General features: G+C 37.6%; 1 protein-coding gene and 1 long non-coding RNA gene across 3 annotated transcripts; one reads left to right on the top strand and one right to left on the bottom strand.

Annotated features, from left to right (window-relative positions):
- The first annotated feature begins 135 nt into the window (after positions 1 to 135).
- On the top strand, positions 136 to 26,699 carry LOC105493045 (uncharacterized). The gene is made up of 5 exons (XR_011611011.1): positions 136 to 276; positions 6,528 to 6,590; positions 7,839 to 8,071; positions 24,394 to 24,678; positions 26,553 to 26,699. It is a non-coding gene; the product is annotated as an uncharacterized lncRNA (long non-coding RNA).
- Positions 6,597 to 26,699, bottom strand: NTMT2 (N-terminal Xaa-Pro-Lys N-methyltransferase 2). Of its 2 annotated transcripts, XM_011760486.3 has the most exons (4): positions 26,534 to 26,699; positions 13,181 to 13,356; positions 7,733 to 7,982; positions 6,597 to 7,010 (listed from the first exon to the last, which is right to left on the bottom strand). In XM_011760486.3, the coding sequence occupies exons 1-4, from the start codon at positions 26,685 to 26,687 to the stop codon at positions 6,739 to 6,741; spliced, it is 852 nt and encodes a 283-aa protein (XP_011758788.1). In that variant the 5' UTR covers positions 26,688 to 26,699; the 3' UTR covers positions 6,597 to 6,738. The 2 variants fall into 2 exon arrangements, 1 of the variants encoding a protein (XP_011758788.1); XR_011611010.1 differs by lacking the exons at positions 6,597 to 7,010; positions 7,733 to 7,982; positions 13,181 to 13,356 and adding an exon at positions 16,319 to 16,413 and having other exon boundaries at positions 26,534 to 26,602.

The raw sequence follows: 26,699 nt of genomic DNA, 5'->3' as shown, positions 1-26,699 counted from the left end.
CGTAGTTTTCGTGAAACTTAAAAAGCCAGTCGTTTTTCCTGCTGCTTTGTTGATTCCTGTTTGATGCCTTCAGAAACCAAGAATATCCCAAGTCCTTCTACTTTTATTATCACCTTGCATTATTTCAGCAAAGCTTTTGAGTTCCTGAAGTGTAGTAGGAACGGTAATAAAGACTGAGACTCTAACCGTGAATACTCCATCGGGGAGCTCAGAATTTTATAAGAGGAGATGGCAAGTAAACAGACGATTATGAAGTCACGGAAGTGCTGTGATATGGTAAGCAGAGGGGAACCCAGAATAGGGGTGCTTAGCCCAGCACCCAGGGAGTAAGGGAAGCTTTCCTGGAGTCAGCAACATCTAAGTGGTCTGGGCCTGACAAAAATTAAAAATAAAATATATATGCCAAGGAAGTAACATGTAAAAATGCCACAAATTATGGCTCCCTAAGGGACCTACAAGTACTTAAGTATAGGTGCAGGAGTGGAGAGGGAAGCCAGGGCCAAATCACAAAAGGCTTTATATGCCATTCTAAGGAGACAGAAATTCATCCTCTTGGTGGTGGAGAGTCATTGAAAGTTTAGCATCAAGATGATGCTAGCCTCATAGGAGGAGTTGGGAAGGAGTCCTTTCTCCTCAGTTTTTTAGAATAGTTTCTGTAGGAATGGTACCAGCTCCTCTTTGTACATCTAGTAGAATTCAGCTGTGAATCCATCAGGTCCTGGCCTTTTGTTGGTTGGTAGGCTATTACTGATTCCATTTCAGAGCTCATTATTGGTCTATTCAGGGAATCAACTTCTTCCTTGCTCAGTCTTGGGTGTATGTGTCCAGGAATGTATTCATCTCTTTTAGGTTTTCTAGTCTGTGTGTGTAGATGTGGTCATAGTAGTCTCTGATGGTTGTTTTTTTATCTGTGAGGTCAGTAGTAACATTTCCTTTATCATTTCTAATTGCGTTTATTTGGGTCTTTTCTCTTTTCTTCTTTATTAGTCTAGCTAGTGGTCTATCAGTTTTCTTTTTTTTTTTTTTTTTTTTGCGTCTCGCTCTGTCACCAGGCTGGAGTGCAGTGGCACCATCTCCACTCACTGCAAGCTTCGCCTTCCGGATTCACGCCATTCTCCTGCCTTAGCCTCCTGAGTAGCTGGGACTACAGGCGCCTGCCACCACGCCCAGCTAATTTTTTGTATTTTTACTAGAGACGGGGTTTCACCATGTTAGCCAGGATGGTCTCGATCTCCTGACCTCGTGATCCACCCGTCCTAGCCTCCCAAAGTGCTGGGATTACAGGCATGAGCCACAGTGCCTGGCCTTTCTTGTTTTTTTTCCAAAAAAGAACAAAACAAAAAAACAACTCTTGGATTCATTGATCTTTTGAATGTTTTTTCGTGTTTCAGTTTCCTTCATTTCAGCTTTTTTGTTGTTGTTGTTATTTCTCATCTTCTGTTACCACTGGGGTTGATTTTTTCTTGCTTCTCCAGTTCTTTCCATTGTGAAGTTAGTGTGTTAATTTTAGATCTTTCTAACTTTCTGATGTGGGCATTTAGTGCTATGAATTTCCCTCTTAATATTGCCTTAGCTGTGTCCCAGAGATTCTGACATATTGTATCTTTGTTCTCATTATTTTCAAAGAACGTCTTGATTTCTGTCTTAATTTCATTATTTACCCAATATTCATTCAGAAGCATATTGTTTAATTTCCATGTAATTGCATGGTTTTGAGCAATTTTCAGTCTTCTATTTTTATTGTGCTGTGGTCTGAGAGTGTGTTTGGTATGATTTCAGTTCTTTTACATTTGTTGAGAATTGTTCTATGTCCAATTATGTGGTTGATTTTAGAGTATGTGCCATATGGCAATCAGAAGAATGTATATTCTGTTGGTTTTGGGTGGAGAGTTCTGTAAAGGTCTATCAAACCCATTTGACCTAATATTGAGTTTAGGTCCTGAATATCTTTGTTAATTTTCAGCCTTCATGATCTAACATTGTCAGTGGAGTGTTGAAGTCTCCCACTATTATTCTGTGGGAATCTATTTCTCTTTGTGGGTCTCTAAGAACTCACTTTATGAATCTGGATGCTCCTGTGTTGGGTGCATATATATTTAGGATAGTTAGGTATTTTTGCTGAATTGGACCCTTTACCTTTATGTAATTCCCTTCTTCATCTTTTTTTTATCATTGTTGGTTTGAAATCTGTTTTGTCTGTAATTAGAATTTCTATGAATTTCCTATATCTAGAAAACCCCATAGTCTCAGCCTAAAAGCTCCTTCAGTTGATAAATAACTTCATCAAAGTTTCAGGATATAAAATCAATGTATAAAAAACATTAGCATTCCTATACACCAACAACAGTCAAACCAAGATCCAAATCAGAAGGCAATCCTACTCAAAAATGTAACAAAAAGAATAAAATACATAGGAATACAGCTAACAAGGGAGGTAAATGATCTCTACAATGAGAATTACAAAATACTGTTCAAAGAAATCAGAGAAGACACAAACAAATGGAAAACACTCCATGCTCATGGAAAGAAAAAATCAGTATCATTAAAATGGTTTTACTGCCCAAAATGATTAACAGATTCAATGCTATTCCTATCAAACTACCAAAGACGTTCTTCACAGAACTAGAAGAAACTATTTTAAAATTCATATGGAACCAAAAAAGAGTCTGAATTGCCAAGGCAATCCTAAGCAAAAAGAACAAAGCTGGAGGTATCATGTTACCCTACTTCAACAAGGCTAGAGTAACCAAAACAGCATGTTACCAGTACAAAAACAGGCACATAGACCAATGAAACAGAATAGAGAGACAAGAAATAAGGCCACATATCTGTGACCATCTGATCTTCGATAAAGCTAACAAAAAATGAGCAATGGGGAAAAGACTCCCTATTTAATAAATGGTGCTGGGATAACTGGTTAGCCATTTGCAGAAAATTGAAGCTGGACCCCTTTCTTATACCATATACAAAAATGAACTTAAGAGGAATTAAAGACTTAAATGTAAAACCCAAAACTATAAAAACCCTGGAAGACAACCGAGGGAATACCATTCTGGGCATAGAAACAAGCAAAGATTTCATGAAAAGCACACCAAAAGCAATCACAACAAAGCAAAAATTGACAAGTGGGATCTAATTAAACTTAAGAGCTTCTGCACAGCAAAAGAAACTATCAACAGAGTAAACAGACAACCTATGGAATGGGAGAAAATACAAACAATGCATCTGACAAACATCTGATATCTGGCATATCTAACGAACTTAAATTTGCAAGAGAAAAACAACCCCATTAAAAAATGGGCAAAAGGATATGAACAGACACTTCTTAAAAGAAGACATGTGGCCAAGAACCACATGAAAAAAAGCTCGATATCACTGATTATTAGAGAAATGCAAATCAAAACCACAATGAGATACCATCTCACACCAGTCAGAATGGCATTATTTAAAAGCCAAAAAATAACAGATGCTGGCGAGGTTGCAAAGAAAAAGTAACATTTATATACTGTTAATGAGAGTGTAAATTAATTCAACCATTGTGGAAAGCAGTATGGCAATTCCTCAAAGAGCTAAAAGCAGAACTACCATTCCACCCCTCAGCAATCCCATTACTGGGTACTTACCCAGAGAAATATAAATCACTGTACCATAAAGAAACATGCATGTAAATGTTCATTGCAGCACTATTCACAATAGCAAAGACATGGAATCAACATAAATGCCCATCAATGACAGATTGGATAAAGAAAATGTGGTACATACACACCATGGAATACTATGCAGCCATAAAAAAAGAATGAAATCATGTATTTTCCAGGAACATGGATGGAGCTGGAGGCTATTATCCTTACCAAACTAATTCAGGAACAGAAAACCAAATACTGCATGTTCTCACTTTTAAGTGGGAGCTAAATGATAAAAATTTATCAACACAAAGAAGGAAACAACAGTCACTGGGTTCTACTTAGCAGCGAGGGTGGAAGAGGGAGGGAAGCAGAAAAAGTAACTGTTGGGTACTGGGCTTAATACCTGAGTGATGAAACAACATGTACAACAAACCCCTGTGACATGTGTTTACCTATGTAAGCAACCTTCACATGTACCCCAAACCTAAAATAAAACTTTTGGAAAAGGAAGTTTATACATGGCATGATCAGATTCATATTTTAGAAGGACTGGCATCAATGCGGACAATGGATTTCATCATCCAGCGATTTCCCTTGAACCTGGTCCATACTTTTGCTTCCCTTGCCTTACCTTTCTGTGGTTATGAGGAGCTCAGCTCCACACCTCTTTCCCATCAATGTCCTCAAACAAAACTAGTGATCAGAATCAGTGACCAACTTAACAAAACCATATATCATGGGGATCAAGTTTGAGAATCTCTATAAGTCTCCCTCAAGTGATTCTGAGGCAGCTGGACTATGGACCAGTATTTAGGAAATAATATAGGTTGTCATTTGTATCACTAGTTTTCAGATGTGTTGATAAGCTTGAGCAGTGTGTTTCGCTTACTCAGTTAGATTGAAGAGGACTGGAGTAGGTCGCATGCTAAATGTCTTCTTTCCACAGTTTCTGTGACTCTACTACCAAAGGCAGAAAAATCAGTCCTTTACTTGCATCCTTCAAGAACTTCCACTTGTTCTTTGAATAACATGTCCAAACCTTAACATGACCTATAGTGTACATGATCTGGCTCCAGTTTCTCTCAAGCCACCCTTTACTTTGTACCCGTTATTAACAATATAAAGCCAGGTCAGGGGAGAAGGGGTGTTGATACTGTTTACTCCCAATGTCTACTTTCTCAATTAAGTTAAGCATAGATACGGAATTGGGAAATTGGACAGAGCAATAAAAATCTGAAAAATTTCTAAGGAGAATAATATGTGATTTAGGATGAGAAAAGGGAATGATGGTCAACCTCAATGACCCAACTGAGTTGAAAATCAGGTATCAGTATCGGCAGGAAAATTATGTCATTCCTTCCATAAGCTCAGAAACCCATAGCAGAGAATATTGACAATTGTGTTAATCAGCTTGTGAATATTGGCAAAGCAGAAAGTCAAGGGTTAAGAGAATTAAGGATACTGGTGAAAGAAATAGAAAATTCCCAGGATGAGCCTAAAAAGAAGATTCTGCTAATGTGCTCTAAGAATTACAGAGGCCTAAAACATGAGTACCATTGTTTTGCTGCACTTAGGCTGTTTGGTAATGGTTTACCATTCGATTTAGTTCTGGTCCCTGGCTTGCTTGTCATGGAATCAGTGGCATGCTACCCTAGAGCATGGCAAGTAACATACCACAGCTGTAAGATGCCAAGAGCAGAATAGGTGAAGTAATTTTCCAGCACAGTAAATGAAACTACCAAGGTAAAGCTACAACAAAATATCAAATGTTTTATCATAATTGTTTTCCTCTTAAATTACAGCTGTGACCTGAAAATACTATTTTATGATGATAGCATATCCATGTAGTCTATCTTCTTTACTTAAATTGATTATTTTCATTGCATGAAGACTCAATACATATCAAGCACAAATGTGCTTCCATGTGAAGATGTTGAAGTGTTTTAAAGACAACAGCAGTTATATTTAGCATTCTGCTAATAAAAATTGAATTACATTTTTTTAATAATTTTAGATTATTTTTAATTAAACCAATGTCTAGCTAGTTCAGTTTTCAGGTTTATCATTTCCTTGTCCATTTGTTTTGCTGCTTCTCTTTCCAATATATATTCATATCAATCAAGACCCCAGGAGCAGCTGCAATGAACCAAGCAATGTTGAAAACCAAAGACTAAAATTAGATTATCAATGACATTTACTTATATGTTAAAGGCTGAAATTTCAGGGCACAACATTTTCTCTTGAAAGGAGATACTTCCCATCACTGTAATGCAGACCTCTGTTATCAAATTACATCCATATTACATCACTGGGTAGTAAAACTGACCCAAAATAGAAAGTGAAACCAAATACCTTTCTGCCAAGAGAAAGGCTAAAGACAAAATTAAATAATGGATTTGTGTTCACAAGATTATTTTGACTAGTGTCTTCTTAATTAGAGGGAGATGTTTGTTCAAGAGAAGTAGTAGTACCAAAGAGGAAGGAAATATAATGTAACTGACATGAAAGTGGGGAAAGGAGTCTAGATTTTCTCCCACCCCTGCCCCCACCAGAATACTCTATAATAGTAATTATCAGGGAACAAGATAGTTCGGAATATGTGGGCATTGTTTCTTTTCCTTTTTTGTGTGTGTTTGAGTAAACAAATGCTTTATTTGAACAACCCCCAAAGCTAAATTGTTTTCCTTGACCCACAGAATGCTGATTTGATCTTGTGATGAAAAAAAAAAAAAAACAAAAAACACCTTTTTTGCCAAGGATGTTGTTAAAGACGATTTTTACAAATATTGATGCAGGCCAGCTGTCCTTTATGCCTTCTGATTTTATGCATGCTTGTACAGTTTAGACACATACAAACAGAGTTAAAGCACGTTTCCTGATATGTCACTTTTTTTTTTCCAGAAAATCCGCAGAATTTCTGCACGTCTCATCAGAGTGTGTACATTGTATAACCACTGAAAACAGGTACATATTATATCATAAATTATTTCCAGACATACATTGTATCCCTTTTCTCACCTTCCCTATCTGCATTACAAGGGGCACCTGGAAGGATAGCAGCCCTGTCCCAAAGCACCACTGCCCAGTCCGGGCGTTCATTCCCACTGCTTTTTCAGGAGTGTCTGTCGCTGTGCAGTGCGAACATCCATACGGGGATGCACTGCTCTGGGAAGCCCTCCTGCTTCTCCTGGCCCAGCACCACCAGCCCACTCTTCCTTATGAGGCTCCGGAAGATGTCCATGTCCCGAGTCACACTGCTGTCAGAGAGATCGAGGATACAGCCCTCCCGGGCCACATTGTCCTTCAATATGATGACGCCATTTTCTTTCAGGCCATCTCGGCACCGGGAAAGAAATGCAAGAAGGTCCTTATCAGTCAGGTGCCCTACAAGGGAGACCAAGTGGATGGGGGAACAGGATGATATGGTAGGGAGGATGGAAGATGAGTAGGGAAGAACACGGCTGAGAATCAGGAGACCATTTGTTCACTCATTCATGAATTATTTAATAGCCTCGTTTAGTTACAGGAGGCTTTGAAAATTTAGATAAGGGGACACATATCCTCTTAGAGAAGACTCTGTCCCCTGTCTGTAAAATCCTGTCGACCTCATAGGCATGAGATAAATTATTGTCTACCCCCACAAGTCCCTCCCTGTCCCCTGGAGAACCCCTCTATTACTATATCTTTGTGTCACACACACACACCCCAAAATCGAATTCACTGCTGTCTCGTTTCCTGGGAATTTAAATCTAAGAATGTCTAGTTCTGCCAATAAATGGGGATTAATCTTTTTGACTGCACTTTTGAAATTTTTTCAAGTAATTAGATTTCTTTGAGGATTTAGGTTGGTCCAAAGGCACTTGCTCCATTTAGGTTGGTTCGAGAACCAACGTAAATCCTCAAAGAAATGTAAATTTATTGTACAGAAAATGTCAAGGGAGAAATCTGGAAGATCAGAGTTTTGTGGGAGTTCACATGACACCTAAGGGAGCTAACTGCTCGAAGTACTACAGCTAACTCTTCCCTGGTGCCCTCATTAGCCCCAAGCACCGTCTTCTCTGGCTGAAAAGGGGAGAATAGCAGAGCCAAAGTCATGCAGGACTAACCAGAGACCCACTGAATCCAGATGACATCATATCTCCTGAACGGGGGTGTGAATTCCTGCAGGCTGTAGCAGTGGTAGCTTTCTACTTTGTCACCTTTGACCTGCAGGTAGTTCTGGGCTTCAAGGAGAAAGGATTCCATCATATCCACCAGCTCCACACTGTTGAAAACAGGCAATAAGACGTGTTTGCTGACCCTTCCTATCCCGGAGCCGCAGTCCAAGGCGCAGTCTGTTCCAGCTCTCCCAGGCCCCTGCAGAAAGGCACCTTGATATTTCAAGTACAGAGACCCATCCTTGAAAATTGCACACCCTAGTTACCTCTTTAAATCAACTTTATTAGGTAAATTTTATGCAATAAAATGTACCATTTCTTGTATACAATTTGATGATTTTGGACAAATGTATATAGTTATGCACCTACCACCACAATCAAGATATACATTCAATTATCTTTTCAAAAAATCTAAATATTTCTAGTCCTGCTTTCTTTATCCAAATAAAGAATTATAAATGAGATTTTTAAAAAATAGTATCTTAGGTTTACACACTTGGTAATTTTCTCCAAAAAAAAATGAGCCATTGCTAGCCCTATGAAGATTAAACGTTAATGACTAAATTTGAGACAAATCCACAGGTAAATGGTTCTACACTATAGATTATTGCCGTGTAAGCAAAAAATAACCAAACAGTTAGAACCTTTCCGAGTTTTAAAATTAAAGACTCATTCAATGGAAACATTTCAGTTTGGAATAGTTGAATTTTATCTTTTCTAGGCAAATTTTGAAGGCTCTGAATTATCTACTCCTCTTGGGTGGATGATAAGTTTGGGAACCTGAGCTGAACAATGCTAACTTTTCCATTCCTGGCCAGGATTTTATTTCAAATACAGCCCTGATGGCACACAGCAAGTTCACATGGATAAAAGATAGTTTCGGCAAAGTTTCCTTGTGTCTTTTAATGCTAAACATTTTTTTCTGGGTTTTTTTGGTACCAGAAACAACATGATTTATTTGGCATAAAAATTCTAAAAACAGTTTTTTTAAGTATGTCTGTGCATTAATTTAGCTGGGAGTGAGGGGATGGGAAGATGGTGGAGGTAGGGAGAAATCAGCCAATACAAACTTTCTCAAACTTGCTTCCATAAAACTTAAAAAACGTTTCTGATTTATGAAGATTCAGCTGGTCTAAATTATTTGGTCATAATTGGGATGGCTGCTGAAGCAGTTTTGTGCTAGAAATTACAGTAACAAGATACTTGAAGTTGCCAATCAAGATCTTAAGGGAAAAGCCTACTCTTGATTTCTCAGGAACTAAGAATAAAAAAAAAATTGGCTAAGGATCAAAGGTGAAATACAAACAGAGGGAAACATCAGAAAACCAGCTTTCTAGTCCACCCAAATGGCCTTCGTTATGCTAGAAAAGTACAATGAAGAACAAAAAGTGAAGGAACTGTAACTTCTTTCAAAATGGATAATAATAGCCACAATTATTATTTATACATAGCAAGCTCTTAGCTATAATAATTATAATAAGAAAACTCCACAATATCGATTATTATCCTCATTTTGGACATGAGAAAATTCCGATTTCTAATATTTCATAACTAATGTCAGAATTAGAATTAGAACAGGAACTGTCTGAATCCAAAGCCAGTTCTACATTAGAGATGTCACCTCAAGTGATAACTCTGATTCTCTTGGTAATATCTGTCTAATGCTATGTTAAAAAGAATTACAAGGCTTCATTTAGACAGTAGAAAAGAGATCTATGATAGATTAGTGATGTCTGCCTCAAGCATGAGAAGGGGAAGTGGTAGTATACTGCCATATGTTTGCCATTTTTACTTATACTGTGCCACATGTCACATTCAAATATAATTTAGACTAAGCTAATTCAGAAAAAGGCCTAAGTATGAATGCTGTGAAAGAAGCATCTTCTAAGTAAATTCATAACAAGAAGACGGGCAGTAGATGGAGAAATTATGTCATTATTAGAAATGACTTTACTAAAAATGTGTATGCTCAATAAGAGATTCTCATTTCAAATTTTTCTTATTATTACTTGGCCTTAAAAGCCTCTATTGGTCACGTTGCTCTCATTAGTGTAGAAAGCAGTTTTAGAAGTAGAATCCTGGAACAACAAAGCACCCTGAACTTTATTGGACACCATGGCTGCCTGAAACTGTGATTGTATTGAAATCTGATGCCCTTGAATGCATATGACTAGAACTACATGCAATGTATTATTTCAAAACAAGACAGTCTTTTTTTTTTTTTTTGAGATGGAGTCTCACTCTGTCACCCAGCCTGGAGTGCAGTGGCGGGATCTCAGCTCACTGCAACCTCCACCTCCCGGGTTCAAGTGAGTCTTCTGCCTCAGTATCCCGAGTAGCTCAGATTACAGGTGTGTGCTAGCTATTACACCCCACTAATCTTTGTATTTTTAGCAGAAATGGGGTTTTACCATGTTGGCCAGGCTGGTCTGGAACTCCTGGCCTCAGGTGATCCACCCACCTTGGCCTCCCAAAGTGATGGGATTACAGACATGAGCCCATTTCGTTATTTTCATTTTCATTTATTATGCCATGTTTATATTTATGAATCCATATAAACTAGTAAAACATTATTAGGAATTTCAGTTTAGTTTTGATTCTGCCTATGTATTTTGTTTTGAAGAACATTATTTTAGGTTTATCCAGTGGAGCTAAAAAACTAAAATGAAAGGGCCTCATGTCACTATAAATACTATAAAATATAACAAGTTAGTAGACCCAGATTTTTTAGCTATCCAATCTCTGAGAAATGTCAAAAAATAAATACTATCAAATAAATACTGATGACTTTCTATGAATTACTACTTTTGCCCACTAGAAAGCTAAAACAGGAAAGTTATCAACTATGGCATTGACATCATCTTGATGTCATTTGTTTATTTGCTAAAGTAAATACATTTGCAACTAGTTTAAACACCTTTTCCCACTGTCTCATGTCATTAAGTGCTGAAAGGAAAGCAAAACTTTAAACAATCTTCTTTTTGCAGTTGACGCGAGAATAAGTCATGTCAGATACTCATATTCCCTAACTCTTTGTATCTTGACCTGAATACTAATCTAGTAGATTAGAGTATGAAGGTCAAAGTACCATATATCAGTCCTTAAAAAGGACTGTGTTTGTGCTTAGAAGTCACAGTTTTACAATGAGCCTTGTCTACTAAAAAGGACTCCTTATATTTGTTTCAAAGGAGCAGGCTGCCTCTTTTCCAACATAAATATGCTAGCACAAGGCTGTTTCCTTTCCCAGGTCTGTGGGCGTGCTTATGGGCTCTGTCTGACCAGCATCCCTGTGGTAGCTTGGCATTCCACACGGAGTGACAAGACAGCTGGATTACTAACTAAGCTTCTGAAATGCTTTGGGATCAAAGTTGGCCTCACCACGAGGAAAGCAGGAGGGATTGCTTTCAGCCAGGCCGGAGGAGAGTCAAGGTCTATGGTCCACCAAAAAAGTAAATATATAAATAAATAAAGCAGGGATTTTTCAGTTTCATGAGACAAATGGAAAAAATATGTCATGGTTAACAGCAGGGAGTTTGATGTCAGGCAGACCTGGCTGGGCTTAATTCCCCATTCTGTCTCTTACCAGCTGTGTAATCTTGACAACTTATTTAACCTCTTCAAGCCTCAGTTTCCACAACTATAAAAAACAGAACTAATAATAGCACTTACTCCAAGAATTCGCATGGGGAGTAAATGAGACAACGCTTCTAAAGTGCTTAGCAGATTGACTCTCGCAGAACCAGCATTCAGTGAAGCCAGTCAGCAACACTGATTTAGAAATACTCCAAGTTAACCTAACCTGTAAATATCCACGGTCTTCATCCCTAGACTCTCTAGTCTTTTATGGCTGAAGCTAATGTCCAGACACTTTGGCCCCAGTAAATACATCATCCTGATCACATTTTTATCCACTGTCAGGCTCTGGACTCACACACTGGGTGCTCCAGGGAGATTGGATTTGAAGTGAACCTCACCTCAACACTAGAGATATTAATGTTTTGCTACTAAATTAGTTGATGGCCTAATGTTTATATTTCCTTTATCAGAATAAAATGGGCACCAAATCTCAAACCAATGACTTTGTAATGTGTTGGAACAAAACCTGTTACCAATTAGAACTTTGCATCTTCGATAGAACTAACAGCAGCTTTATCTTGGGGGTTAAGTCTTTTCTGCTGTTGTTTTGTTCTGTTTTGTTAGTTAGTTTGTTTGTTTGTTTGTTTGAGATGGAGTCTTGCTCTGCCACCCATGCTAGAATGCAGTGGCACGATCTCAGCTCACTGCAACCTCCGCCTCCCGGGTTCAAGCAATTCTTCTGCCTCAGCCTCCCGAATAGTTGGGACTACAGGCGTGCAATGCCACGCCTGGCTAATTTTTGTATTTTTAGTAGAGACGGGGTTTCACCATATTGGCCAGGCTGGTCTCGAACTCTGACCTCGTGATTCACCCACCTTGGCCTCACAAAGTGCTAGGATTACAGGTGTGAGCCACCACACCCAGTCTTTCTTGGGAGTTAAGTCTTTTCTAGCAACTAAATGAAGTTCCTTAAAATAGAATGAATACATTATATGAAAGCCTGTTATTAGTAGTGATAGTAATAAATTAGCTTGATTGGGTACTAATTTTGTGCACTAAAGCAGGTACCTGACATGTATTATTTCGTTTGATCTCCACATTATCCTGTGAAGTAGCTTCTATTGTCATGCCCTAGTCACAAGAGAGAAAACTGACACTTGGTACATTTAAGTAACAAGCTCAAAGTTGCTTATACATTAAGCAGAAGAACCACAATAGCCTTAAAGCCCAAAATTTTGACCCCTACAATATACTGTCTGTATTCATATGACATGACAGTAAGGAAGTAGGGGTTGACTCAATGCAGGACTACAAAAGGATAACATTCTTTCAAGGTAAAATCAAAACTATGTATAAAATAGTATAAAAGGATTCTACTTTCATTGTTTTTAAACTGAGCATAATCATGTATTTCCTTCCAACATCTCATTTTTATTACAAGGAGTCAATAAGTCAACCCAAGATCCCAAAGGACATGATCTCTCATCAATCATTTGGGTATGAAATGTTTATGAGACTCTAAAAGAGATATCTTCTTCATTCCCAAATTTTATATCAACACCGCTATTTCACCTTCCTCTGGAGCATGTAAGATTAGTTGGCGATAGGAGAGTGAAATGCCAAGTGGGATAAACGAGTGTTACTATATTTATCATATCATAAATGGTTCATCCTTTCTGAACATCTTAAAACAGGCTTGCAGGCAGAACTCTTGGCTGGGTCATATGGCTTAGTCGTGACTTAAGTAACAACACAGAGGCATGCGAGCTCAGTGTTTGCAATGACTTTGCCTTCTCATCAAGCTGCAGTTGAATAACTCACCCCAATAAATTTCCTAAGAAATTTCCGAGAGGCCTGGATGTCTGGACCGGACAGTTCAATGAAATTTCCCATCATACCCTCTTCTGTGGCTGGTACTTCCTGGTAGAAGAGTTTTGCTCTGGCATAGAACTGCATCTCGCCATTGATGACTTGGCTCGTTAAAGCGTACAATTTCACTGCAAATGAAACGTTATTAATATTTATAAGAAAAAAAGCTCAGCTTTATGCGTTGCATTTCCTTTTAAAAGCCTGTGAATCTGTGCTGTGGAGAAAAGAGCACTAGTTTGAAGTCAAAAGATTTGGGTTTGAGTTTTGGCTCCGTGACTTACATGCTATGTAATGCTGGGAAAATGTCTTAACTCCTCTGATCTTCAGAGATCGCATCTACGGATTACAATCATGTGGCATTTTCATGACTTAATAACTCTATAGTTGAATAAACCCATAGCTATATCAGTGTATTAAAATTTTTAACAGTGTTAGCTACAATAATGTAAAGAATGTCATCAGTTTTGTGGTGAGTTTTATCCCTGAGTTCCAAATGTTTTCTGAGAATTTTCTCATTAAGCTTATAATAAAGTTTAATGAAAAAATTACTTTACTTCTAATCGTAAGGTAGGGGTAACTGTTTTATATCTTTTTCAAACAATACATATCCAAATATGTCTTCATACCAATATTACAGAAATGTGCCTGAATTCTACATTGTGAAAACAAAACAATAAAAGAGACATAATATTTATTGTGCAGCCATTCTGTCCTAGGTAGTGTGCCAGGCACATTCACATACACTTTGTCATTTTATTATTTTCAAAAATGTATAAGAAAAATATGTGTTCCAACTTCTGAGGAATAAATGAGACTACACATAAGTGTGTTTTGCAAACCAAAATTCACCCATGCAGATATAAAATATTTTCATCATAAGACATTCATAATAAAACGATAGACAGTAGATTAAAGGATGGAACTTCTGGTTCAAGATTGTAGGCTGAGTACATGCATTTGTCTTCTCTCCCTCCCAGTATTCCCTGAGAACTATCTTAAAACACTAAACCCATAATAGTGAGGAAAATGAGAGGGTATCACTGATGGATTCATGATTACGATAAATTTCTGGACAATAAAAAGCAGATGGAACAAAGCAAAAGAATTTGCAGGCCAAAATATTTGCAAGAGGAAATTACATTCCGGACTTAGAATCAACAGGAAGGCAAGTGTAAGAATGAGAATGGAAGTCAAAAAAACAAAAACGAAACAAACAAACAAAAAAACAGCATAAATCAAAACTCTGTCTAGAGAACAAACAGGTAAGAGGACAAGTGCACCCTCCTAAAAGCAGCAGAAAGCACAGCTGTAATCCTAGAAGGGGAAAATGTGTCTGTTGTCTTTTAAAAGAATAAGTAGATCAATTGCCTAGGAAGAGCTAGACCAGTTAGCATTAAAATGTTAGAATACTACTCATTTTCACATATAGAAGACTCCAAGTGCTGTCACTTACACCCATTCATCAGAGTCTGGTAAAATCTACCTGCACATGTAGGGCTTCTTGTCTATTTAGGGGACAAGTATAAAACAAAGGAAACCTTATCCATTGCCTAGAATTATTTACCTTGTTTTTTATTCTTAAATGTGGATAAATGATCTCCAAACACATGAGAGTAAAGTAGCAGCCTGAAAAACAAAGAGTGAGATAAATAGTCAGAATTGACCTCAAAGAAAACAAAAATAATTCAGGAAATGGATGAGAATTTAAGCCAAAACAAAACAAAAAAACTCATATATCTTTGAAGACATATGAGAATAGGCACATCCATAAATTAAAGATAAGATTCCAAGAAAATTATAATTAAAAGAGCAGTAAAGAATTATTAGAAATTAAAGTTTTGATAACCAAAAACTTTAAGATATAAAGTTAGGTAAATTTCCAGAACATAAAACAAAAAGATAGATATGCAAAACAGAAATAAGAAGACTAGACTTATATAAGCAATTCAGAAGGCCCAACATCAAGCTAATTAGAATTCCAGAAAACTAATAAAATGAAGGGAAGAAAATTATTAAAGAAAGTAATAGAAGAAAATTCCCTGGTGCTGAAAGAGATTGTAAGATCCAACAAAGTGCTGAGGTGCATAGATTTTTTTTGAAGCCACATTTAAGCACATCTTTAAGAGATTTCAAAACAGAAAGAGTAGTAAGAAGATCTAAAAGTCATTTAGAGGAGGAAGAGTGGCTGACCTTCAAATAGGGTTGCAACATTTAGGGGAAAAAAAATACACAACACACAGATTTGAACTTCAGACAAATAATGAATAATTTATTGGTTTGAGTATGCCTGAAATATTGCACATTCCAGGGTAAATACTTACACTAAAAATTATTTGGTGATTATGTTAAAATTAAACTTAGCTGGCATCATGTATTTTATTTGGCAACTCTATGTTCAAAAGACTAGAATCAGGCTTATATCACAGATCTCATCAGAAACACTAGAAAACAATGGCACAGTTCCACCAATATTCTGAGATCAAATTTTTGGAAACTAAACTTAATACCCAGTCAAATTGTCAAAGAATATTTACCTCCTATAGATTCATTCTTCAGAAGTTTCTTGAAGCTATATTCCAGCCCAATGAGGGTTACAATCAAGAGAAGATGCATGATGAAAGATGATGTAATTAACCAGGAATCCAATGAAAAGGAATCGCAAAATGACAGATATGTATCAGATCTGGAAAGAAATCAGTTTATATTACAAGACAAAACATAGACTTCAAAAATAATATCTTTAAGTAGAATAAGCTAGATCCAACAGAGTAGGCAAGAAGCAAGGAGATATTAGAAATATTCTAAGGAAGACATATTTTTAATCTAAACCACCAAAAATAAAAGATAATTGAAAGCTCCAAGAAAAATATACAGTGGTTCAAAAATGTTATGATCAGGGCATGAAGCAAGCCAAAATATGGCATAAATTTGGGTAGAAGAAATCAAAGAGAAAAATACCTATTTCACTTTAAGAACATTTTTCTTCAGATAATCCCAGGACTGAGATGTTGGATGGTGTTCAGAATTGAACAATTACATAGTTCCAAATTTTGATTCTAAAAGTTAAAAATCCAAAAAATACCACTTATATTACTATGACTGTTTCCATCTATGGAGTTGCATCAGCATTTTCCAACTTGGAGACACTGGAGCCAATGTTTGTACCCTGAATCACCATGAATTTGCTGAAAGGGATAACAAGAACAAGAATCAGTTTCCATGTAATACATCATTTTCTGGAGGCCACCAATATTATTTATATCCTCCATACGTATTAACTATTATACATAGATTGTTATTTTAAAATTCAAATGTTTTAAAAGTTTAAATAAATACATAGAAGCTTTTTTTTGCTATTTTATACACAAATTAGCTACTGATTGAGAAACTACAACATTAAAAGAATGGTCCTTATGTTCAAAAACATTGAGAACCATGGACCTACACCAATCTCCCTTCCCTAGCACTTGGTAAAGTGTTGTGTACACAGCAAGTGACTTAATAAGTGCTTATAAATTCAACAGGGATGACAAAAATCAGGCATCACCAATAATATGACTGTTCCAAATTCTTCTGGATGTCTCAGAAAATCAGGCTAGGAACTCACAGCTCACAGAGGCTGCCCAGGGTTGGATGCTGCTCTGGGATCATTGGCAAGCCATAGCCCAGGGATCTCTTGATCCAACCAAAGCAGCAAAGCAGCCACACTCATCATCACCTGCTTAAGTCAACTGGTTTGTGCAGTCTATTAAAATCCTTAATCTAGAAATAGGAATGGTCCATTATGCCAGCAACATTTAGACCACAAGTGAATGCCAATCTCAGCAGGCGTCAGACTCAATAGGTGGGCTTTTATGGTTATGGACTTGAGTTCTCATTTTCACCTAATTGACAGCAGCATTTCACTAAAAAAAAAGATAAATGAGGTGTCATGTTCGGCCCCAGGTTCTCCCCTCCTGAAAGCTTCTGCAGTTGTGCATATTGACTCAGATAAGTCAATCGGTCACCAGCACATGGCTTTTTACTATACAAATATATATACTGGCTAATTAAAGAATTACAATGTCTCTGTGAAACCTGGGGTAGTTCAAGACAAAAACTAGACACTGTTTGTTTTTTATTTAATGTAGTATTTATTTATTTCTTGACCTACATTATGAGTTGAATTCCCAAGGAGCTTCCACTGTTTACTTGTGGTGAAAAGAAAAATAGAGTACGAGTTGGTTTACTCTGAAGGAGAATAAAAATGAAATTTCTAGGAAAGGTTAATATCCAGGAGAGTTTACATTGAAAGACAATTCATTCATGATTCAGTTATTAAGCCCCAATACAACATTCAGGATATAAACATAAAGCTCAATCTCTCTCATGGAGATTACACCCTAGCATGGAGGAGTTAAGTCACATGGCTGCATGCCCAAAGAATAGTACCAAAAAATGCCTTGGGCATGCAGCAGATGCCTGCAAGTAGCAGCAAGAAGACTCCATAAGACTTTAACCATGAAGGATACTTTTTATTTGGGTTATCAAAAAATGAGCAGGAAAGAAATGTCACATGGCATGAATTATCTGGATAAAACTCAGAATTTTCAAATGCCTACTTGAGAAAATCTTTTGCAGGTAGCAAAAGAATTTTGTGTCTTATGGTCTCATCTTCTGACTCTTAAGATGCAAAGAAGTAAGTTTACCTTGAGGCAATGTGCCATTTGATGACTTTTGCTGTCTTTCAATATAAAAATTGGGAGAAAAACAAAATAGTCACTCAAAATCTTAATCTAGACATGAAAGGAAATATTGATCCAGTATCAGAGATAGGGACAACAAGTCAAGACAATATTATCCAAGTTGGCAATAAAATGAAGACTTTCTGACAAACAAGAAATTTTGTTGATAGCTAAGTGCTTATCTGTGCTGAGTATCCTCTTTTCTTTCTTCTTTTTTTAATTGGTTGAATATAGCTATTTTAAAATACCTCTCTATTCCAGCTATTAGACCTGTTTGTCAATTTAAACATGATCTAAAATTCTTCAGAAGATTTGTAAGCTAGGTTTAGACAGTAATTTTGAAATGATTTGAGTCTGGTAATATTTGATCAAGTTAGACCTTTGCAACAGAAAGAAAAAAAAAGAAGCCCAATTAGGAGATGCCCCTGTGAAAGGTAAGACCTTCCATAAAAGAGATTTGCAGGTGAGTACTTCTCAGTTTAGCCATTAAAGAAGTAATGGTAAAACAGGAAAAAAGGAAGGAAGAGAGGAGGGAAGGGAGGGAAGGAAGAAAGAAAAGGAAAAAGAGGAAGGAAAAAGTTGGAGTAAGACATCCCTGGATTTGTTTGCCAGCTCTGACGCAAATTAGTTTTATGACCTTGAATAGGTTACATAACTCATGTTAGCCTCAGCTTCTTCCTCTATAAAGAGGTAATGATACCTGCATTAGGCTGTTCTTGTGTTGCTCTAAAGAAACACCTGAGACTGAGTAATTTATAAAGAAAAGAGGTGTTTGACTTATAGTTCTGCCGACTGTACAAGAAGCATGGCGCTGGCATCTGCTAAGCTTCTGAGGAGGTCTTAGGGAGTTTCTACTCATGGCAGAAAGTGAAGCCAGAGCAGGCATGTCACATGGCAGAGCGGGAGCAAGGGGAGAGGTGGGGTGTCACACACTTTTAAACAACCAGATCTCATAAGAACTCACAAAGAGGACAGCACCAAGCCATGAGGGACCTGTCTCTATGACCCAAACACCTCCCACCAGGCCCCATTTCTAACATTGGGGATTTTAACATGAGATTTGGATGGGACAAATATCTAAACCATATTATTCTGCCCCGGACCTCTAAATCTCTTGTCCTTGTCACATTTCAAATTCCCTTTTCAATAGTCCCCCAAAGTCTTAACTCATTCCAGCATTAACTCAAAAGTCCCAAGTCTCAAGTCACAAATCTCATCTGGAGATGAGTTCCTCCACCTACAACCCCATAAAATCAAAACAAGTTATTTACTTCCATGATACAATGGAGATACAGGTATTAGGAAAACATTCCCATTCCAAAAGGGAGAAATAGGCCAAAGGAAAGGGGTTACAGGTCCCTCACAAGTTTGAACCCCAGCCAGCAGGACAGTCATTAAATCTTAAAGCTCCAAAATAATCCTTGAGTCCATGCCCCGCATTTTGGGCACACTGATGTGAGGTGTGGGCTCCCAAGGTCTTGGGCAGCTCCCCTCCTGGGCTGGACCATACTGAGGTTGTAAGCTGCAGGTGGGTCTGCCATTCTCAGGTCTAGAGGCACTTGGCCCCCTTCTGATAGCTCCAGTAGGCAGTGCCCCCAGTGGGGACTCTGTGTGGGACTTCTAACCCCACATTTCTCCTCCACACTAGTAAAGGTTATCTCGGTGTGGGGGCTCCACCTTTGCAACAGGCTTCTGCTTAGGTGCCCAGGACTGCCCATACATCCTCTGAAATCTAGAGGCTTGGCAGCCTCCACCACTCTTGCACTGTGTGCACCCACAGGCTTAACACCATGTGGAAGCCAACAAGGCTTACAACTTCTGCCCTTCAGAGCAGATGCCTGAGCTGTCCCTGGGCCCCTTTGAGCCACAGCTGGAGCTGGAGTGGGACATGGAGAACAGTGCCCTGAGGCTACACAGGGTAGCAGGGCCCTGGGCCTGGTCCCCTGAAACCAGTTTTCCTATACTACTGGGTCTGTGATGGGAGGGGCCATCTCTTAGATCTCTGAAATGCCTTCCAGACCTCTTCCTCATCATCTTGGCTGTTAGCACCTGGCTCACTTTTAGTCATGCAAATCTCTCTAGCAAGTGGTTGTTCCACAACCTGCTTGAATTCTTACTCTGAAAAAGTTTTCTTTCCACATGGCTAGGCTGCAAATTTTCAGCTTTTATGCTGTGCTTCCCCTTTAAATATAACTTCCATCTTTAAGTCATTTGTTTGCTTCCAAATCTTGGTTAGGCTGTTAGAAGCAATCAGGCCACATCTTGTATGTTTTGCTGTTTAGAAATTTATTCCGCCAGATATGCTAAGTCATCACTCTTAAGTTCAATCTTCCAGAGATCCCTAGGACATGGATACAATGCAACTTAACTCTTTGCTAAAGCATAAAAAGGGTAACCTTTGCTCCACTTCCCATAAGTTTCTTATTTCCATCTGAGATCTCAGCAACCTGGTCTCACTGTCCATATCACTATCAGCATTTTGGTCATAGTGATTTAACAACTCTAAGAAGTTCCAAAATTTTCCTCATCATCTTGTCTTCTGAGCCCTCCAAATTCTTCCAACCTCTTCCCATTACCCAGTTCCAAAGTCACTTCCACATTTTCAAGTATCAGAAGCTTCCACATGTCAGGCATTTCAGGAGCACATTTAAAAAAATTATTTGTGTAGGTCTCTCTTCTACACTAAACTCTTCAGGATAAGGCTATATCTTATTTTTTTATAACCCTAGCACTTAACATTATGCTAGCTTCTTGATGAGCCTTCTTTGAATGTTCGTTGAATAAAAGCTAGTTTTTGTTCTTTGAATAATATATGGGTTCAACAAAGAGCTGAATGGTGATAGGGATTAACTGACATAAGCACACATAAGTCATACCTTTGGTATCATTTATGAAATACCTGTCCTTCCACTTAGGCATACTCAAATAATTAAAAAATAGTAACTATAATTGATCAAACATGTTTATATGTAATACATATGCAAAACATTTATATCGAACTGAATATGTAAGATAAACATTATATATCCATTTTACAAAAGAAGAAACCAAGGCATTAAGAGATTAAGTTGCTCAAGATTAAGTAGCTAGAGAGTGGTATATCTGGAACTTGAACCTATGTCTATTTAAATAGAAAACCTATAGATCATCCCTCTCATACTCTGTACCTAAAAATATATCGCTAAATAAGAAGGAAAATTATATTTTCTTCATTGCTTGAAAGAGAAAAATGGTGTTACAGCATTTGTATTGCACAGGTAGTGATAAACATTTGAAAATGTATCATTGTACATTGCTGAGTTGTGCAGCAATGCCTATCACAGGAATGAAATAAATTTTTAAAATACCAATAGCTGTGTGGTGAGTTTTATTCTGGAAGTTCCAAGTGCTTTTTAAGAGATGTTGTTATTAACTCTAGCTTTTAATTTTGATGGCAAAGGTGTAGCTAAACAATCTATGTCTTTGCCATCAAAGTTAAAAGCCAGAGTTAATTTCCTCCTCAGAGACTGATTCTTCTGAAAAGGGATCAATGCAAGAGAGGATACCTCCTATATGCCAGGCATTATGCTGAGTACTTTCATGTCACCTCTTCACTTTATCTCTTTTAACTGTCACAATGATTCTATAAGACTAGAATTATAATCATCATTTTAGAGATGAGTAACAGAATCTGAGAGACTTGGTAACTTAATATCATATAGAAAAGAAATGTCATAACCAGGTCCTGGCATGTGCCTATTCAAATGCAAAGCTTCTGGTCTTTCTGTTAAACCACACAGAACCATTGTTCTACACATGAAGTTGGGCTAAGCCTTTAACAATGTCTAGGAGTAATAGACTTTTGCTCAATATTATAATTAATGAATGTCCATTGACTTCTGTGTGTTCAAAAATGTGGATAGCACTAGAAGAATCATTGAGTGTGAAGTTATTCCTCAATAATTGTTACTAAACGTGGAGATGTTATCCCAGCAGCTCCAGTGGAACCCTTTGAGCACTGGCATACACATTGGAGATTTCCACTGACTTGTTTTCCTGTTCTGTTTCCTATTTGTTCATGAATAGACACTTTTGGAAAACTTGTTCACACCAAGCTTCTAACAGAACTTTGGTTGGTGTACCTAGATTATTTAAACCTACTCACTGACCTGCCTACCTTGATTATCTTAACAGGAAGTCAACGTTCTTCATAGGCTGTTTGTTCTGTATTCCTGTTAAATCATTAAATATGGTAAAACTTATATTGCCCCGTGAGTTAAGTTTTCATTTACATTGTATTATGCATTGTTTTAAAAAAGATCATGGAGTTAGATCACCTGGGTTCTAATCCTGCTACTCCACTCACCACCATAAGATCTTTGGCAAGTTACTTAACTCGTCTGGGTATCAGTTCCTCAAATATCGTATGGCGAAAATAACAGCACACCTAATAGAGATGTTATGAAAATGAACTGAGATAATTATATGCAAAACATTGAGAACAATGATAGGCTTGTTCTCACTTCTTCCTGAAGATCCGTTATGTTCAACAGCATAGCTGAGCCTTCCATTGGAGATTTTTACTACGTATGTCTTTGCTATTCCATGAATCTCTGAAGCTTGCCAGGGATGTTTCAGCAGATTTCCCCATAACTGAATGTCACCACATAGTGTGCTGGAGTGAGACTGGCTTTCTAATCTAGGCAGTTGGAAGGAGAAAGGAAGGAAAGAAGGAATCAAAGAGTCTGGTTAGCCACCGTTCTTTCCATATAATTACCCCAAACAACAAACTCTCTGTGCAGACCCTACAGGAGAAGTTCCCTAGCCTTTTTGAAAGAAGGGCTTTATTTTCATTTCTATGAAGTCTTGAAATTATCAAGAGTAGAGGAAGCTGACTGTAAAACACCTCAGCGGAGCTGGAGAGGAAGCATCTCTTCTGACTAAGTTTTATTTCCAAACTGAAAAACATAATTAATACTCACGGCAGCCTGAAAACTCTCATATTTTGAATTAAGTGTATTGTCTTTGGTAATGCCTGTTCTAGAGAAAGCTACATGGTGACTTTAAAAGAGACCTGGCTCAGAGGAAGGAAATAAAGAAACTAATATTTACTGAGGAGGACTATTTCACATATATACCAACATTTCATCCTTCAATCAACTCTGCTATAGTTTTAAGAAAAATTATACTCAGAGGCTTTAGTAACTCGCAGAGGTTAGTTTTCTAGTAGTAGCAGTGCAAACATTTGAACTCAGAACTTTGCTGATCCGCAATTAATTATTAGAGGCCATTTAATTCATTTAACAAATATTTTTTGAGTTTTTCTGATGTGCCAGGAACCATGGTAAATGCTAAATAGATACAGAAGAGGAAGAAAAAGGCAAGTCTCCACTCTCGTGGGAATGAGAGTCCAATAGGGGAACTAATACACGCAACTGCATTCCATAAATATAAGTTATAACCTCCTGGGACAAAAACCAAAGTTTAAATGAGTGAATCAAGGATTAAGGGAAACCTTCTAATTGAATAAAAGTCACACTGGCAGATAAGACTTACGTGCAGATTCCTTTCTGAACATTCGGCTTCTCCCATTAGAGGACAAAGCCACAAAAAATCTGAGTATTCACAGAACTGGTAGCCTGATTTTCCTGTACCCTTAGTTTAAAGGGATTAACACAGTTATTTGTAGATTTGCATCCATTGTCACATTATAAAATCCTGAAGAAGAGTGGAAACTATCTTATTAATATTTGAATCCTTTCTAATGCACAGTACTTTGACAATAATGAAATTCCATAAATGTCTCTTACATTAAATATGACTGAATTGATCAGAAATAAGAATTGTCTGGTATTTTAATCTCCAAAATAAAATATTTTTCCCTGTGGCAGGAACATTTGCTAGTGAGCAAATATACATGTGCTCCCTTCATATTGCCCAGCATTCTTGAAGTTCTGGACAATGAATTCTAAACAGATGTAATCGATGTCCTTTGGGGCTGAAGTATTTAAGAGCTAGTAGACAAAACTTTGGCTGCTCTATTTGCTTGCCTGGTGACTAGTGATGTTCCAGCTGGCAAAGCCTCTATCATCCTTGGATCCCTGATTGCCTGTGTGGAATATAGCCTCCCCTCCACCTCCAATAATGCACATTGAAAATGATGTAGCAAGAGTAAACAATGTTTTTTATGTGTTCAGCTATCAAGATTCCAGAGTTAATTTGTTATTGCAGCATATCCCAGTCCATATTGACTAATGTAGCCCTCGATTTCTATCTTCAAAGAGGTACTGTGGATGAGGCTAGTTCTGTGACTCTCAGTTGAAACTAATGTCCAGGTCAAATCATCAGGTCAGAGAAAATAAGTAATGCCCATTTATGGAAAGTTGCAAATAAGTAAAATGAAGGCAATGTTGGCTTGGAATAGACTAATGGTTTTCAAACTGTGTTTATGGAACCCCACAGGTATTATAGAAGAGTCTCAGGACGGGCGGATCACGAGGTCAGGAGATTGAGACAATCCTGGCTAACACGGTGACACCCTGTCTCTACTAAAAATATGAAAAATTAGCCAGGCATGGTAGCGGTCGCCAGTAGTCCCAGCTACTCGGGAGGCTGAGGCAGAAGAATGGCGTGAACCCAGGAGGTGGAGTTTTCAGTGAGCTGAGATGGCACCACTGCATTCCAGCCTGGGCGACAGAGCGAGACTCCGTCTCCAGAAAAAAAAAAAAAGTGCCTCCGGAGACAGTGGTAAGTCTGAGTCTAAGAGACTAGACCAAGGAAAGGGTCTTGACCCCAATCCTTTGCAGAAAAGTTTCACTTTTTCCTGTATTTTACACTGGGCATCCATGGAATATTTTGTCAAAAACTTTGCCTTTTGATAATGATGTTTTTTTAAAAGGTTGAAAATAATTGGTAAACCATTAGCATATTTACAAAGGAGAAAAACACAAAATCACAATGATTTTATTGGACAATAAAAGGGATTGAGATCAAATATAAATTATTGTCCACTTGTGCCAAATTAATTTTCATCTGCTTTTCAGAAGAGACTATTGTATTCTACTTTTTCATTCATCTTCAGCTGCTTTCAAAGGTGACTTCTTTTTCTCTCTAGTAAATACTTGTAAAGTTTGGCGGTCATCTGCCTGTTAGTGACTCTCTTCTCAGCTGTTGTAATTGATACCTTTCTCCAGTCTAATAAAACCAAGGCTACAAAGCTACTCTTATAGAGGTATGGCCTGAAGAGTGTCTCCAGAAAAGCAATGCTCTGCAGTATATGAAGTGGCTAGAACATCATCACCTTCCACTTAAACTGCTCTATTATTTTTTCCTTTTGGATATAGATGAGATGTATTATATGTCCTAAAAGAATTACTCATGGGCAGTGTGATCTACCAAAAAAAGCCCTGGACTTTGGTCTTTGCTTTGATATTACTCTATCTAGATTAAATATCACCATCTCTGAATTTTATTTCCCTCCTTTGAAAAAGTAAAATGAAAGGAAGAAGGAGGGAAGGTAGGTAGAAAAAAATAATGACAACCTACCCCATCTATTCCATAGTGTGACTAGGAGAATCAAATAAAGTCATAGATGATAAAAAAGTTTTAGAAAGAAGTTATATAAATATGAAATGAAGGTATTTGTATGTTTAGAATTAAAGATCCCTCATAAATAGGTTTTGGCAGGCTGCTAACATTCAGTTGCTTGAATGCAATACAAAGAATTATGTAGCTGCTTCCACAGCTGGAAACCCTGACCACCTCAAGTGCACAATGGGGCTTTCAGACGACCTTAAGAAAACAGACTAGGCTGATACACAGCCTTCTTGCTTTCACTGGGGGAAAATATAAATCAAAGGGAGGAGGGTACTTTACTCTTTAATGGTAAGTTATTTCCTCTTCAGTGCTGTTTAGGGTACCCTTAAGTAACTACTTTCACAGAGGCTGAAAAAAGTAGAGTAGGCAAACCACATAAGCTTTTTATTGCTCTCTTATCCAAGTCTCTGAAAACTAGAGGAAATAACAAAAATGGAGACAGACTACTGATTTCTTAATATTCAAAAACCAAGCTAAAATCTGCTTCTTTAAGGCTCTCTGACTATTCTTGTGATTCAAGAAGACCAGAGAGGATTATAAGTGTGTACACAAGCACACACACATAAACATACATACATACCTCAAGCACATTTTTATCTGTTATGTCTTTCTTTTTAACTCTTACTCAGTGTATTAATGCATTAATACTCTCATCTTTGAATTATCAAATTTGCCCAATTACAATTTTTTGTAAATATTAAACATGTCTGAGTTTCTACAAGCCTGATACTCAGGCAACAGACACCCAGAGAAGCAAATCACAATGCCTGAGGGTGCATGGAAATCCCAAAATAAAGTCCGGACTCTATTTTAGGCACTTAATCTTTGTATTCTTCATAAAATAATTCCATTGAAACATTTCAGCCCAATGACATTGGTTGTGGAGTTGTTTTTTTTTTTATCTAAAAAGTATCCTTGTTTTAAATTCTCTTCTAGAAGCCCCATGACCTCATGCAATCCCTTCAGTCATTTCTTGTTTCTTATCTAGTAGCTCTGACTCACTTACCCAGGGGAATTTTTTCCAGCAGGTAGAGATAGCTCTGAAAGAAGTCATTGCGAATGGCTTTGTGAAGGATAAAAGACATGCTATGTCGACAGAGTTCATCGTCGGTCTTCTGCCAGCGGGATCTAAAGGCAAAATGGGCACCCAGGTGGGCCATGATGAAGGGGGA

This window comes from Macaca nemestrina, chromosome 1 (assembly GCF_043159975.1).
Source record: "Macaca nemestrina isolate mMacNem1 chromosome 1, mMacNem.hap1, whole genome shotgun sequence".
Classification (NCBI taxonomy): domain Eukaryota; kingdom Metazoa; phylum Chordata; class Mammalia; order Primates; family Cercopithecidae; genus Macaca; species Macaca nemestrina.
The sequence above is the reverse complement of the archived record's forward strand: the minus strand, read 5'-3'. Positions and strand labels throughout refer to the sequence as shown.

Coding starts and splice junctions, on each gene's coding strand:
- NTMT2 (XM_011760486.3), bottom strand. CDS start 26,687: ATGGCCCACCTGGGTGCCCATTTTGCCTTTAGATCCCGCTGGCAGAAG. Junction 7,983..13,180: donor TTCTTAGGAAATTTATTGGG/GTGAGTTATTCA, acceptor GCCTTTCTGCAG/GGGCCTGGGAGAGCTGGAAC. Junction 7,011..7,732: donor CTGGATTCAGTGGGTCTCTG/GTTAGTCCTGCA, acceptor TCTCCCTTGTAG/GGCACCTGACTGATAAGGAC.